This window comes from Podarcis melisellensis (assembly GCF_964234715.1).
Source record: "Podarcis melisellensis genome assembly, chromosome: 5".
NCBI lineage: Eukaryota > Metazoa > Chordata > Lepidosauria > Squamata > Lacertidae > Podarcis > Podarcis melisellensis.
Window position 1 is genome coordinate 62,300,979 of NC_138537.1, and position 16,359 is coordinate 62,317,337.

The 16,359-nt window shown below is 38.6% G+C and overlaps 1 protein-coding gene across 2 annotated transcripts in view; it reads right to left on the reverse strand.

The window, feature by feature from the left end:
• Positions 1 to 597: 597 nt before the first annotated feature.
• Positions 598 to 16,359, reverse strand: part of CC2D2B (coiled-coil and C2 domain containing 2B) — a 33,411-nt gene continuing 17,649 nt past the window's right edge. For both annotated transcript variants that reach the window (XM_081912624.1, XM_081912625.1), the window contains 13 exons: positions 14,148 to 14,250; positions 12,409 to 12,518; positions 11,374 to 11,470; positions 10,743 to 10,841; positions 10,280 to 10,462; positions 9,203 to 9,406; positions 8,754 to 8,843; positions 7,763 to 7,876; positions 6,303 to 6,437; positions 4,182 to 4,304; positions 2,735 to 2,793; positions 1,510 to 1,687; positions 598 to 1,088 (listed from right to left, as the gene is read on the reverse strand). In XM_081912624.1, coding sequence (XP_081768750.1) covers positions 900 to 1,088; positions 1,510 to 1,687; positions 2,735 to 2,793; positions 4,182 to 4,304; positions 6,303 to 6,437; positions 7,763 to 7,876; positions 8,754 to 8,843; positions 9,203 to 9,406; positions 10,280 to 10,462; positions 10,743 to 10,841; positions 11,374 to 11,470; positions 12,409 to 12,518; positions 14,148 to 14,250 — 1,684 coding nt within the window. In that variant the 3' untranslated portion in view covers positions 598 to 899. The remainder of the gene's footprint in view (positions 1,089 to 1,509; positions 1,688 to 2,734; positions 2,794 to 4,181; positions 4,305 to 6,302; positions 6,438 to 7,762; positions 7,877 to 8,753; positions 8,844 to 9,202; positions 9,407 to 10,279; positions 10,463 to 10,742; positions 10,842 to 11,373; positions 11,471 to 12,408; positions 12,519 to 14,147; positions 14,251 to 16,359) is intronic.

Sequence of the window (16,359 nt, forward strand, 5' to 3'; positions counted from 1 at the left end):
CTCGTTTCATACCATATGTCCCAGCATGTGTTATTTTTAAAATATGCTAACTCTATAAACAAAATAGGCAGGAAATACTTTTTTTAAAAATCTATAGCAAAAAAGGTCTACTTTATACTCCACCACTGACACATCCTCCTCTTCTAAGAAGGAGAGGAAGCAAGACAGGAAATGTTTCTGTATTAGGTTATAAACAACTAGCAGTGGAACTATAGGCTATTTATGCTGAAATCACATTGAAATCAGCATGGTTATAGGGCAATTGCTAACAGGATGACATAGAATTCTACAGCTAGCTATTCAACAATGTATTTCTACTCTTGTACTAAAGGAAATACAAAACATACATAACTGCAAACTTGTAAGACACTGACTATTGAGCATAGGATGGTATGCAGGAGTGTCTACAGAATGAACCAAATCGCTGGCTAATATGCCATTTCAGACATTATCCAAAGGTAAAGGAGGTTTGGTCCCTTGGCTTCATGGTGAATATTGATCCAAGGATACTTTCACTGGGTAGTCATTAGAAACACAAGTACTTGAACCAGCAATATAACATTTTGAATCTGGCTAATTTAAATCTTGCAATATAGAGATGTGTGCGAGGAAAGCTTTTATTTTCTGATTATTAAAATCTTTTTCATGCTGTTTACCACTGCAGAAAGTAAATGAAAACACAAGTTAATACAATTACAAATGAACAGCATTTTTACATATATCTAGTAAGCAATATGTGAGGAACATTTAAGAGATAATCTCTGCAAAAGCAATGTGAATCTCAAGACATAACTAACTACTACTCGTTGATATAAGAGTGAAAATTCAGACATCACAACCAGCAAGCTCCTCAAGGCTGCATCAAAATTCTTGATTCCTGAAGAGTTTTGTGGTACTGCTTACTGATGGCGTACCAAAGATACTAAATATATCCAGACAGATAACATGTTATTTGGGTAAGGATGAATATACACAGCAAGAGCAAATTCTGTGTTGGGAACCTCTGAAGAATGAATTCCTGTCTGATAAACAGCTTCAGTTATTGACTGTAGATCCAGATACGGCATTTGAATAGGAAATCCTGTAACCTACAAAAATTTAGAAATTAAATTATAAAATAATCACTGTGTCAAACATCAAACGTTGCATATTTGCTCAGCAACGATATTAAACTTTAGAAAGTATAAATTCTATAACTTTTCAGTACCTTAACACTGTGTTTCATGTTTGAAGTTTGTTTAAATAAAAACAAGGCCACCTAGTGAAATAATTAAGTTCTGGTTCTGAGTTCTGGCTTTACCTTTGAGCACTAGTCCCCTCAACTCTAAATCTTGGGCTTGATCCCTTATCTCTTAACCCTTGTGCCTAGCTCCTAAGTGATGTCGGCCTGTGGCTCAGTCCTGACTGCAAAGATCCAACACCCCCCCCCCCTTTATAAGAGCAGAAATAATGGGAGTGAGTGTCCCTGAGAACAGGACATTTCAATAATCTAGCAGCATAAACACTAACCCAGTAATGTTCCTGGAAAGCCTCCAAATTATTTTCTTCTTTTTCTCTAGCTGTCTGTCCATTTCTAAATTCTAGATTTGAGAGAATTTGTCGTAAGACACTGGTACACTGTCGATGCCACCGAGTTGGCTGCTGAGATCGCCATTCCATAAATTTCTTTTTCAAAGTCTTTTCAATCCTGGTTTTTTTTTTTAAAAAAAAGTAGCAGCATGAACAGTAACCATTACAGCATTGTATTAACAAAACGTAGTGTTGTATTAACATTGTAGTGACAAAACGTCTAAATTAGTGGGTGTCATGGAATGTAGAACAGAAACAATATTTGCAAAGGGGGAAATTACATACAAACCATACATGCAGGAGAAGCTATGATAAGAAGGAAGAGAGGCTGAATGGAAAGTGGTCATGATGTCAAGTTTGCTAATGGGCCTTGCCGCCTTTTGAGTGGCATAACTGACACTGCAACAGAAGAAGGCAGATGACTTATTACAAGGCTTCCTTCTGGTCAGCAGGCTGGATGAAAAACTTCTTTTTTGACATCTTTTAAATTGATGCCAATTAATCATATTATAATAAAAAACAATAAGTATATAAAACCAAGAAAAGGGAAAGGGGGAATACAAAACCCCCTTCTAAGGTAGATCTTAACCCTAGTCTCACACTGAAGGGGATAGACTCTTCCAGCTCTCAACTGGGAGCTTCCCTTTCTTCTCCTAGCCTCTCACCCTGAGAGATCTTCCCTTGCCTGCCTCTCACAGAGGGTCTTTCACCAACCATTCATCACCTTCATTAGCCCAAAGTAGAGGACATCAAAAATGAAACAAATCTTGGACCTAGAACAGTCTAACAACTGTTCCACAGTTGCTAGTATTTCACTCTTTTCTTTTTTATGGAAGATGCTTGACAGGGTGGTGATGGTGTATTACATAGACTCTTTTCAGTCTGAGTTCAGGCCTTTGTCATAATACTAGAACCCAAGATCATACAGTGGAAGATTAGAACAGACAAGAAGAATCACTTCTTCACACAGTGCATATTTAAACTATGGTATTTCCTTCCACAATATGATATGATATAACTACAGCCTGCTGCTTTTCTTTGAAATTAAGAGTGGTAACATTAAATCCTGTAAAAAAACACCACCATGATTAACACAGCATGTAGCTTGATCTAAAGCTCCTAAACTTTAAAAGTTATTTGAAAGAATGTTGTTTAAAGTACATACCTATTTTGTAGCTCTACGACTAAACTTACATCAGTTGGGGTGTAAAATAGTTCTTCTTGCTAAAACAGATATTGTACAATACTGTAATATACAGATACACATTAAGCAGGATCTGGAACGATTTCCTGAAAGTATCACAATTTTTTGATACAAAGCACCTCATACGTTATGGGACGCGGGTGGCGCTGTGGGTAAAAGCTCAGCGCCTAGGGCTTGCCAATCGCATGGTCGGCGGTTCGAATCCCTGCAGCGGGGTGAGCTGTTTTTCGGTCCCAGCTCCTGCCCACCTAGCAGGTCGAAAGCACCCCTAAGTGCAAGTAGATAAATAGGTACCGCTTTATAGCGGGAAGGTAAACGGCGTTTCCGTGTGCTGCGCTGGTGCCAGCTCGCCAGAGCAGCTTTGTCACGCTGGCCACGTGACCCGGAAGTGTCTCCGGACAGTGCTGGCCCCCGGCCTCTTAAGTGAGATGGGTGCACAACCCTAGAGTTGGACACGACTGGCCCGTACGGGCAGGGGTACCTTTACCTTTACCTCATACATTACTAGGAAAATGCAGCTGTAACGTATAAGATGGTCAGGGAGTGAGATTCCTGAAGTATAACTGGCACCAATTAAATACTGCTTGTGGTGTGGAGATTAATAATGAGAGAAGCTGTGCAGAAAAATGCTAACTCTGATGGGAGAGGAGTGAGAGCACAGATAAAATTGACAATAGACTCCTCCATCTAACTTCAGCTCTCATCTGTTTTCCCACTATGAGGAAATGTTGGATTAGCCTGTGGTTCCAGTTCCAGATTCCATGAGACTGCATGTTTCTTTCCTCCTAAAAGAATCATAGAACCATACAATTGTAGAGTTGGAAGGAATCACGAGCATTATCTAGTCCAACGCCTTTTAATGCAGGAATCCTTTGCCCAACTCAAACCCATGGCCCTGAGAATAAGAGTCTCAGGCTCTACTGACTGAGCTATGAAGACAGTAAAGAACTGAACAGAATTTCCACAATCCAGCATTCCATCCTATGATGGTCTCTATTAAATAGTAAACACCTGTGTCTTCTACACTGACCTAAAGTTGATTGAATGATGTTGAAGACCACCCTTTTTGAGTGCCCCTGCTAAACTGCTTTGTACAACAAAGGCTCACATTATTTCTGTGTTTGATGTCTTTTGACTGACAGGTAGGTGTGGTTTGCCCAAAATAGCTCCACAGACCAAACTGAGAGTCTTGGTGGGTCTAATTAGGCCTGTGACATAGAGGTTCCTCACCCCTGGTTTAAATGCACACACAGCTCTCAGGTAGCAGAGCAACTTGCAATTTTTTAAAGCAGAATTCTAGCTCAAATTCTTCTTTCCTTCTTACCACAATATGTTGGCTCATCCAGTGAGGGACTGCCCCACTGGGCAAGTCACTTGCTAGGTAAGTACTTTTTGAAATATTTGTCACCTGTACAGTCTGCATTTTTAAATCCTGAACATGGTATGGAAGAAACTGTTTCCATAAGCTTTCCTTTGAAATATCAAAACTGACACACATTGGTGAACTGTTCTGCTGTATGTTGAACCAGACCTATAAGACATAAAATGTCAACAATAAATAATTGAAATAAACACATATTTGAACTAGTTCTGCTACCACATATCCTTTTAGCTGGAAATGCCATGGACTGAACCTAGGACCTTCTGCTTGCAAAACATCTGCTGTCACTGAATGATACTCCCATTTCCACATACACTGAAATTAATACATAATACCATCAGTCTATACTGGATTTGATTCAAAATATAGAAGTTCCTGCGTTTATAAGAAGTTTTGCAAAGTGGGCTGTTCCAGAAATGTAGCAGCACTACAGAACTTAACAAAAGCAGAGACCAACTGAAACTGGTGAGGTTTATACAAGAGTGGGGACTAAGGAATGTCTGTGGGGAGATGAATCTGACAGATATGACTCACATATGTGTACCCAGTGTTTAGCTTGTGATCCAGAATAGACTTCCTATTGACATCCACCGCACTGTTAAATGCGGTGAAAGAACACAAATAGGAGAGATCAAAATAACAGAGCATGCCCCAGTCTGCACAAAATTTGAATTCACTCCAGTTGAACAACCTCACTAGGGTATTTCATAACAAATCAATTACAGTGGTACCTCTGGATGCGCACGGGATCTGTTCCAGAGCCCCGTTCGCATCCTGAGCAGAACGCAACCTGCTTCTGCGGGTCATGATTTGCCGCTTCTGCGCATGTGCGTGACATCATTTTGAGCATCTGCACATGCGCAAGCAGCGAAACCTGGAAGTAACCCGTTCCGTTACTTCTGGGTCGCCGAGGAATTTAACCTGAAAAAGCTCAACCTGAAGTGACTTCAACCGGAGGTATGACTGTAATAAGAGAAAGCCTGACTAAAATATTAGAAAAAAAATAAGGAAAATAATACGGAAGGAATAAGCTCTGGTCTATTGTGGGAAACAATGAAGGCACTGTTGAAAGGGGAATGTATACAGGAAAAATCAGTTTTATACATATCACGTAGGACACAAAAATGACAACTGGAACAGGAAATTTCCCTTCTGGAACAAACACACAGTTACAGGATCAAAAATGCTTTTTAAAAAATTGCAAATAAAGTGGAAAGAATTGGAGACCATAGAAATAGAGAAAACTATGATACAGCTGTACTTAAAACAAAACAAAATACGAAGGTGAAGAGGGTCTAAACTCTTAGCCACAAGATTATGAAATAAAAGCAATAAAGAAACTATAACTGCCATTAAAAATAAACCAGGAGAAAAGTATTTTCTACATAACAAATCTGAGAAGTACAGTATAAAGAATTTTTCTCCTCCTCGTACTCCTCAAAAAAAAAAAAAAATACAATTTTTTAAGCACAACACAAATACCAACTGTAAAGGAAGCTGTGGACTTATGGAATGGCAATTAAAAACTAGAAGTGAGAAAATCTATTGGTCCAGATAGATTTTCTACAGTATTTTATAAAATATTTACAGATTTAATAGTCGCACATATGACTATATTGCAGAATGATATCTTAGCTGGAGACTCATTGCCACCAACCTGGAAACAAACAATAATTGTATGAACTCCCAAACCTTACAAAGATCCCTCATTAGTGGTATAATATTGCCAATTTCTCTACCCAGATTACAACATTTTCACAACAGTGATGGTTAATGGGAACTTTTATCGGGAAATATAGTTATCAGGCTCAAGCTGGGTATGTCCTGGGCCTTCTTCAGCTGAGGAAAAGCATCTAAAATTGGTTGATAATTTAAATGTGTGTGAACGGGTGAGCTGCCTGAGAGCTTTACAGCTGAAATTAGTTGGAAACAGGGCTGCAGGAGGAGGGTCAGACCATAAATGTTGCTCTCTGGAAATCTGCTGCAAGCTGTTAAATCTAATTAGAAGGGTGTATTTGTCATCACTATGTTCTGTTACTGTAAAGAAATACAGTATTACAAACCCACCACTGCCAATGAATCTTCCCACAATGATGCAGGAAGCATGTAACAGTATATTGTATTTCTGCTCCATTTAATCATACTTACATTTTCCCAGCTGATTAAGCAATCAACACTCTGTAGAGGGCAAAATGCATCAAACTGCTTATAGCACTGGCCACTCAGTGGATTCCACAGAAAATACTCTCCATTTTCTTGTGTTGCTACATAAGCTACTTTCCCCTGTAATAAGCAAAGGATACAGCCAGCTTCATTGTTAAAAAAATTACCAAAAAAACCCGGTAAAAAACTCTATTTTCCTGCCTCTATAACATGGAAAAAATAAGAAAATAAATAAAGCAACGCTTAACCTATAATGTCTGTGTTTATACAAGAGGGAAGGAAGAAATAAATAAAACACATTATCTTGCACTTTGTTATTACACTAATACATTATGAACAATGACAATTTTTCAATAAGACTCTTGCTCTCTTGTTAACCTTTAGAATAGCTATCAATTTCAACATGTATACCATATCCAAGATCATATTTCATCATTCTAGTAATGGAAATTCTCTCTGTTTCTACTCTTGGATTATTGCCAATCTATACTGCTTGTTTATTCCAGTTTTTACATTGCCAAAAGATTACTATTGGGTCCTATGTATAGTTTTTGCTCCTTTACAAATACAGGAGAAACTATATATTATATTTACTCCTTATACTGAGAAATAAAATAGCAATTTAGTATCTTTTAGAAATCCTACAATCCTTATTCACATAAATACTTGGCTTGATAAAAGCTAGGGCCATTTTATTTCAAGAGAATGGGATAGAGGTGTGTAACTATTATTAAGTAATGAAGAATATATAAATCTAAAACAAATATTAAGAATTTATTGTCATGGGTGCCGTTGAATCAATAATACAACATCTTAAGGATCACACATGATTGATCATTTAATATCAAAGATAAGACTACACTCCATTTAAATGGGGTTTTGAAATAACTTATCCTGAAACAATTTATTATTTGATAACTTTAATGGATTTTCTTTAATCCGGCAGCTTCTTTTAACACTGTCCTCCTGTTCCTGCTACACCTAAGCCTATGGGTTGGACTCAGAGTTAAGTGCATAATAAAGCTATGAATTTATACTGTTCCACTTGCTATGTGGCTTATATTTCTGAGAAGAACTACACCACAGGCAGGAAACCTGAAGCCTGCATCTCATTTGGCTCAATGGCTGAATTTGCTGATGATACTTCCAGAGTCAGCTGGTTCATTTCCTTGCCCATTCAAGGTTTTTGCACTTGTTTGTGTTGCTCTCTTTCAGCGCTATGCTCACTACTGACCCTGTTCATGCCTACTCTTATTTTCATGCCATTCCTCTTCTGAACACAGACATACCAAGAACAACATCTACTTAGCATATAACCATGCACCCTCTATAGTTTCCTGCTGCCGCCGATTCTCTCCATACTGATCTGCACTGAACTGAGAACGAAAAAGTTCGCCAACCCCTGAATTATAGAAACAAAGATTGAAATATTTTGCCAGACTTACTTCTAACACTGATGTTCCCAACAGTACCCATGCTTTTTTCCCAATATACAGAAAGTAGTTACATAGAAGCACTGCATGTTCTTCTTTACTACCAATACCAAGTTCAAGGAAATTCTGTTAGAAATAGAAGATCATTCATTTTTAAAAGCAATGCATATATCCTTCATCTTCCCACAAAAATAATACTACAGTGGCATTGCCACGAGGAAGTTCAGAAATAGCAGCTTGCATGTTATTTAAAGATCAAGTAGCAAAATAAAAAGTCACAATGCTCTCACAAGTTATATTTCTTCCACTGCTATATTTAAACATATAATTATGTAAATAATAAAAATAAGCAGACTAAGTTCATGGTGCTCATACTGCTGTACTGCTTTATTTAGCTTGGGATGAAAGTACCCCTTTGAAAGCCACTATGAAGTTCGGGAAGCCTCTGTAATCCTGTGGAAGATGCCCCCATCCAAGTTTTGCCAACTACCTACATCATTCTGATGGGGCCCTAATTCTACCATATTTTTAGCAAGTCTTGCTTTAGTAACACTTTCTACCATTTTAACTGGAACAGATGTAACACCTGTAATTTCCTCTTAGAATCTTTCTTTCCAATGGTGTAATATATTGATCGAATTCTGTGGCATACACATGGTTAAGGAATTTCTTTTTTGACTACAGTACTTGCATGAAAGCTACGCAGGGCTGGTGACTTGTTACTTTTATCAGTTTAGCTTCTGCCCCTCCCCTCATCTTAATTAACTTAGAAGACCCTCAAACTTCAAGCTGTTTGAACTGCAGAAACATTTCAAACATCATTGCTCATATTTTCAGGTATATTATTATGACTTAAAAGTTAACATCAAAACATTTTTTTTATTTAACAAATTTATACCCTGCTCTTCAATAAAATCATTTTTAAAGTGGTTAAGAAATTCAATTTACATTTTAAAAAATAAAACCAGTAAAAAAAGCACAGCAGAAATAAAAAGGCATATACCTCTGATGTCATCCAAAGATCAACATCATCATTTTCATCCCCAGTGTCTGATATACAAGGAATTAAAGACACAAATCGTGATATAAGATCCTACAAAACAAAAAGGAGTATGCCTGTCTCAGAAATACATATTAAAATAATCCATCTGACATTTGGCATTTAATTAAAGGCATCAAGCAATAATTAACTCATTGTGTTACCTTTTTTTTACATTCTTACAGAGGTTAGCTATGATCTTATGCCACCCTGATGATGGATTTGAGCTTTGGCTGTGATATTGACTGTCCTCAGCATCACATGTCTCAGTTTCATAGCTGGAACAAAATGCTGCAATGCCAGCCTTACAGCTCATAGTTTCCACCAGTTTGCCTTTAATTGTGGGACCCCTGTTGTGAGCGCCCCAGCCCACCAAGTATGTGCTGATTCTGTGATAAACATTACATACTTACAGAAGTTGAGTTAGGCTCATCAGCACACATATCTAATAACTGCTGAGGTGGATTCAGAGAGGTAATGTACTTTGTTACTAAAATATTTCTTCCTTGATTGTTAAAAGCTGAGGTTATTATTCTCCTCTTTGGAAACAATGCTTTGCATGTTTGCTTAAAAATGTATGCTTTTTGCAACAGTGTTTGATCTTCATGATCTATGAACTGAAAAACAATCTAGAGTTAGAAGTGAACAGTGATGTGGCTGACTTTGCTGATGATATTAAATTGTTCAGGGTCATTCATTGTTCAGGATTGTGTAGAGCAGGCATAGGCATATTCAGCACTCCAGCTATTTTGGGACTACAATTCCCATCATCCCTGACCTCTGGTCCTGTTAGCTAGGGATGATAGGAGTTGTAGTCCCAAAACATCTGGAGGGCCGAGTTTGCCTATGCCTGGTGTAGAGCTCCCAAAAGACCTCTACAAACTGAATGAATGGACAGTAAATGGAAAGTAAGAGGTGACATGATGGAACAATATAAAATTACGTATGACCTGAAGAAAGTTTTTCTCCCTGTCTCATAATATTAGAACTCACGGACATTCAGTGAAGCTGAATGTTGAAACATTCAAAACAAACAAACTAAAGTGCTTCTTCACACAGCACATATGTAAACTATGGAATATGTTTCTGCAGGAGGCAATGATGACCACCAACTTGGGTGGTTTGAAAAGAGGACTGGAAAAATTCATGGGGGATACAGCCATGAATAACTAATAGCCATGTGTTTATGCTCTGCTTCCATGCTTGGAGGTAGTGGGCTTCTGAATACCAGTTGTTGGAAACCACAGGAGTGGGGAATGCTCTTGTGATAAGGTCCTCCTTTTGGGCTTTCCACAGGCATCTGGTTGCCCACTGTGAGAGCAGAATGATGGACTAGAAGGCCAATTGGCCTGATCCAGCCGGTTCTTCCAAAGTCCTTAAATACTTATTTTAAACTGAGTTCAAAACTATAATCTCAGTTATAAATTTCAAAGCAATAATTTCATGCAAATTATCCTATTTATTAAACAGAGTAAAAAATAAAGGCCAACCTTGTCTGATTCTAAATTATTTTCAGTAGAAGATATTTGAGGTTCAATAGTGGCAAAAATGGTTAAAAAAGTATATTCCTTCAAGTTCTGACCATGACATTCTTCTTTGGGAGGCACATAAGTCTTACTCCAAGTATATCCAAGCAAAACTGGTGGCATATTTACTTGAAATGTACCACAAATCTGTGAAAACATACATTATTTGGCTTACTGAAACAAATGCAAGTATTAAGCTAAGAGTTTAAAAATCTGATGATATGGCTGCATTTCAATCTTGCTACTTTAAAAGCAACTCATTATCTGCAGTAATAATAATAATAATAAAATAATAATAATAATAATAATAATTTATTTGTACCCCGCCCATCTGGCTGGGGTCCCCAGTCACTCTGGGCGGCTTCCATAGAAACCAAAAATACACTAAATATACAAAATCTTTAAAAGCATGATTCTTCTTCATTACCTTTGATTGCTCCAGGAGTGTAGAGAAAGGAAACATAACTGATCCAAGCCAATTCTTTCTTACATAGGAGTGACCACTGCAGTTTTTTGGACATGTGTCCTAACCAAGTTAATAATTTGCGTTAATCTTTTGTACTTTAGTATGCATTATTCAACTATGTTTTCTCAACAGCTGAATCTTAGAACTATCTCATGTCTTTATTCACTTACTGCCTAAATAAGGTGTAAGGTGTTTAAGCAGACCCAAAGTATTTTCCTAGCTGCAACTTATCAAAAACTTTGGGGGCACAAAACAGATTTTCAATAATATTCTCTCCTCATTAAATATCACCAATTTTATTTCTAGTGTTAATAAACAATTTGAAAAGAAATGCAGGGTAAATATTTAAACTAGAAACAAGAGGTAACACCTAATACTTGTAAAAGTATCAAATGATTTAGCTGGGTTATAAATATATTCTTAGAAAAAATGCTGTCTAGTTTCAAATATGATGCTGAAATAGGGTTTGGTGTACAAAATACCAGACTTTTCTTTAAAATCTGCAATACAATACTGTACTCCACCATATTATACTATAACCTTCTGTGATTCCTTGTACACATTACCCAAACAAGTTTAGTCTACAATTTACCTCATGCTTTTCAATCACAAATTCATCAAAAATGTTAATATTTATATTGTCTTTGATTTTAGATAGCCCTGAAAAAGTATAATCATGCCCTGGAGAGCTGAAACAAAAACAAAAGCAAAAAAATTAAATCAAACATTTTGACAACAAAGTTACTGAAACTATGTACAGTCGTAACTCGGATCTCGAACGTCTTGGGAGTAGAATGTTCCAGTTCCCAGGCAATTGAAAACCAGAAGTGAGTGTTCCGGTTTTCAAACATTCTTTTGGAAGATGAACAGACTTCTGGAATGGACTGACTTCCGAGTTATGACTGTACTGTAATACTGTACTGAGGTTTTGGTTTAATGTTCTGTAAGCAGTTCTGCTTGTGCACTGCATCTTTATGCATAACCTCTCAAGCCATTCTGAATGGGTCCTGCCATGAATAGTTGAGGAGGTGGGGCAGCAGAAGAGCCCCAATGGGTCAGACTGAAGACACATATAGTCCAGCATCCTGTTTTTACACTGGCCAAACAGATGCCCATGGGAAGACTACAAGGAAGACCTGAGTGCAACAGCACCCTCCCTACTTGTGATTCCAAGAAGCTGGTTCTTAAGAGACATACTGCCTCCAAAAGCGAAAGCAGAACATAGCCATCACAGCTAGTTGCCACTGGTATCTTTATCCTCCAGGAGATTCTGCAGCTGGGAGGAAATCTGTGACTCCCTCCACTCACCAAATACATGATCAGAACTGCTTCCACTCAAGAATGTGGAACCTGGGATCCAAACCTATATTTCTAAACAAAAAAAAGCCTGAAGCCTTCAACATTTCATATTCTTCAGGCTCCCTGCAAGGCAACCCCTATGATAATATTCAGATAATTTCCACAACCATGCAAAATAAGGGATTACTGATTTAACATATGTAACCGATATATACGGTTGATATCAGAGACTTAAAATAATGGAACAGGCTGCAATGTAAAAAACATTTGGCTACAGAAAACTTGAAGTACTGTATACATTATTAAAAGTGAGATACACGTAACTTACATAAAATCAACTTGCAGTTCTTCGTTCCAACATGGATGAGAGCCATCAGCAGTGCTAGTTTGATAGATTGTGTCCTGGAAGGTAACTTCTACAAAAGGCTGGACACCCACCTAAAATAAAAATGTTTAGTACATACTGGAATTTATTTTGGTTTTGTCTCATTTTCAGGCCTATTGATCATAGACATTTTCCTTATTTAGATAAACTGCAGACATTTTAAAAAGCAGTATCAAAGTTACTCATGTAATGCATTTATCTCCCCCCTCCCAATATAATATACCCAGTGGGCATTACAAGAGAAAAATACACTCCAGTTCTCATTCTATCACAAAAACAGTTGCCAGTTTGGTGAATTGACAACCAAACTGGTACCAAACTGTAAACTACATCCCTAACCACAGCCAAGGCAGATGCTGTGTAAAAGGTGTGGAATTTAGTCTTGGGGTTTTTTAACCTGGTTCAGAGTCCTACGGTATAGACAAACTGAAGCTATATGTCTTACTAATGCTTTATTCTATTATTGTTAAATAGCCAAATCAAGCAGCTTGTTAGAAGTTAGTTCTGAAATGTATGATCTCATAGAACAGTGGTCAGCAAACTTACCACGCCTCAGGCCAGTGTCTCCAGCGCCGATCGGGCAGCAGGCCAGAGGGCGGGGGAGTGCGTGCCCATACGTGTGCGCACACGCTATTTCTGGCACACTTCCGGGTCGGAGGAGCACCGGAAATAGCTTGTGCGCATGTGCACGGGCCTCCTCTGACCCAGATGAGCACCGGAAATAACTTGTGTGCATGTGCAAGCGTTGTGCGCATGCGCACAAGTTATTTCCGGTGCTCCTCTGACCCGGAAGTGGGCAGCCGCGCAGCACAGTGCCAGTAAGAGCAAGCAGCGGGGTTCGTCGCGGGCTGGATAAACGAGTCCCTCAGGCCTTATCCAGCCCGCGGGCCTTAGTTTGGGGACCCCTGTCATAGAATATACTGTAGTGTATCACCAGCAGGAACAGCCCACCAGTTTCTTGTTGTTTCTCTTCAGCACCATGTGCGTGTGGTTCAATCATAAAAAGACTGAATAATCAAGTCAATAAGCTGTGGTTACAAGTCATAGACATTTCCCTGCCTCCATTATTTCTGTGGACACTCATGGAAGGTACTCCTTTTTTTGCAAAACTCAAGCCTAGCACTTAGGATACAGCTGTTGCTACTACTGTATGACATCAAGTCTTAGTTTGTTCCTTGCTGATCCAACCCTGGAGCTCTGTGTTGCTGGAGCACAACCTGAGTCCTGCATTCAGTCTGAACCCTGCTCTACCTAGTCTTATTGCAGAGAACATTATGTCTTCAACATTAAAAATAAAATTTTAGAATCACCTCATTCTCCAAAAATAAATGTATTTTACTGCAAGGTATAGGATAACTTTCAATCCCTATGCCACGAAGCTCATTGAATTCCTGCCAGCACAGCATGGGTGTTGATTCAAGCACAGATTGCTCCCTTCTCCCTCAATGTAATAATCAAATTCCACCCCCTGAATACTAGCATTCAAATTAGCTGAAATATCTGAGATTCAGAAGCAAAAAAAGAGGCCTTGTTGTTCAATGAAAGCAAAATTTTAACCACAAGATAAAACTATGTCTAAATATACTGCAGTCTTTAGACTAATTTCTGCACACAAAAAATACACATGATTTGGAAATTAATTTAGAGGGGAGCATATAAATGTTGTTGTTTTTAATAATTACCTCATACAAAGGGTCTGCTGAATAGGCTGAATTTCCTGACAAAATATGTCTGCCTCTGGACATACGATTTGGTAAATAGGATGGTGAATTAGCAACTCCAACCCTTGAGATAGTAAACAAGAATTACATGCATATTTCAGCAAGTTTACCTCATTAACATGCATCAAGATTCCCTGCTTATGTATAGGTACATAATTGGCTGGTTGTTACTAGAAATAAAAGGCAGTAGAAATGCACTCCTGCTGGAGTGGAGGCAGGAAAAGACCACTTTGAAAGTTGACATTGCAGCATACACACTTACAAACTGAGACAGGGAAAAAATGAACGTTATCAGAGGCGCAATCTCAGCAGGTAGGCAGCCAGCTTGCTTTCCGTTAATTGCTAACCAGGTGAAAAGGGGTTAGCAATGAGCAGCAATCTTCTGAACTGGGGCCCTGAGCCAAGATGGAGTTGGCCAAGCAAGACAGAGACAGCAGGAGGCAGTATCTGTTGCTATACCTCCACAACCTGGTAGGCACCTACATTTGTAGAGTGTGTGTGCTAAATTAAGATTAGTCTGCCTGTTGCAGGTAGCTCAATATTCAGTGGCTCAATAAAGTTGTGGCTCTTTATTTAAACCACATCCATCCATCCATGCCTTCATTCTGAGTTTGGAAGCAATAATAGTTAATAGTTTTCTTTGTGCTTTGCTACTTAAGCAAAATCATGAATAATGTATCTCTTAAGGGAGAATTTCAGCATAACGCTTGTAATTCTATGCAAGTCAATGAGACTAAACCAGTGCAAGTATTTTGTGATTTGCCCCCTACGTCAATCATTATTCTTAAAATATTATTTAGATTCTCTGAAAGGAAGCTCTGTTTGCTTGCAGCTACGGCATACTATTTTGTAATCCAAATTATTTGCATAGTAATGTATAAAAGAACAAACATACTTTCAAACACTGTAACTTGTAAAATTATTATTAGTTTTTTTCAGAATACACTAAAGCCTTGATTTTTCAACATAATTTGATTAGATTTAGTGGCTATTATGCTAACCATTTACACTTTCACAAAATCCTTCTACATATCTGTACACTAAAATAGTATTTCACTGCACAGCTGAACTTCAGATAAAAATAGCACAAAATGCTAACAATGTGTTGATGATTAGAAGCTGCAGTAAAATATGCACTATGTTTTAATATGCTTTCCCTATAATTCTCCTTGTTATACTTCAATTTCACTGTATTTTCCCATAAATATTTTTTTCTAACTTAACCATTGTATCTGTCTCACTTCATTCAGTGACTTTCAAGATACTGAAGATATTTAACAAAATATTTGTAGCAGTATTCTTAGCAGTTGAAATGGTTCCTTCATTCTAGATGTTATGTCCAAGGGGAAACTTTATACTGATAGGCATATAGAACAGATTATGAAATATGTATGCAACTCCCAAGACAGACGGAACCCAACCATTATGCAATTCTCTATGACACAATGTGTTGATATAAACAGTCTTTGCGTGGACAGGCGGAGTCCCCAGATCCCGAGCGCCCCTCCCCCGTCATGTGGAATAACGACTCAAGACACGTGCTATGGGATTAAATTGGCCACAACTTTATTAAATTTCAAATGTGGGTAGACCTTGGCTCAGGCATTGGGCGTCTCCCTCCCCAGTCCCCAGCCGGGGATCTAGGGAGCATCAGGGTTATCCAGTGTTTGTGTGGGGGATGGGCCGGCTCTGGAGAATGTATGTTCAAGCAGAGATAGCCACCCTCGTTACGCCGCCGCCGCAGGGGAGAGCAATGACGACCTTTTGGCATACGGTCAAAGCTTCCCTTCAGAAACCCCTTTAACAGGGAACCCTGGTATCGCCGCTGCAAAGAGGAAGATGGACAAAAGGATTCCGCCCAAGGCCTGATACTGCCAGAGTTGTGATGTTTTGCTACGGGAAAGGCGAAACCTGCCAATGCAGGGAAATTTCTTTCCGGCCTTTTGACAGCGACCTTAACGTAGCAGCACCCGCATACCTGTGAAGAAAAGTTAACCTGCAAAACCTGTGAAGAAGAGTTAACCTGCAAAATAAGGCATTAACTGAGGGTGGGTAGGGTGGGAAAAGCTCTGGAGCCAAGTGAGGATTCCCAGGTAAGATCCTCCCTCTATTGTGTGGGCAGGTAATCCCTCCCCCACCTGGCCTGATCTCCTTGGCAACGCTTCCCCCAGGT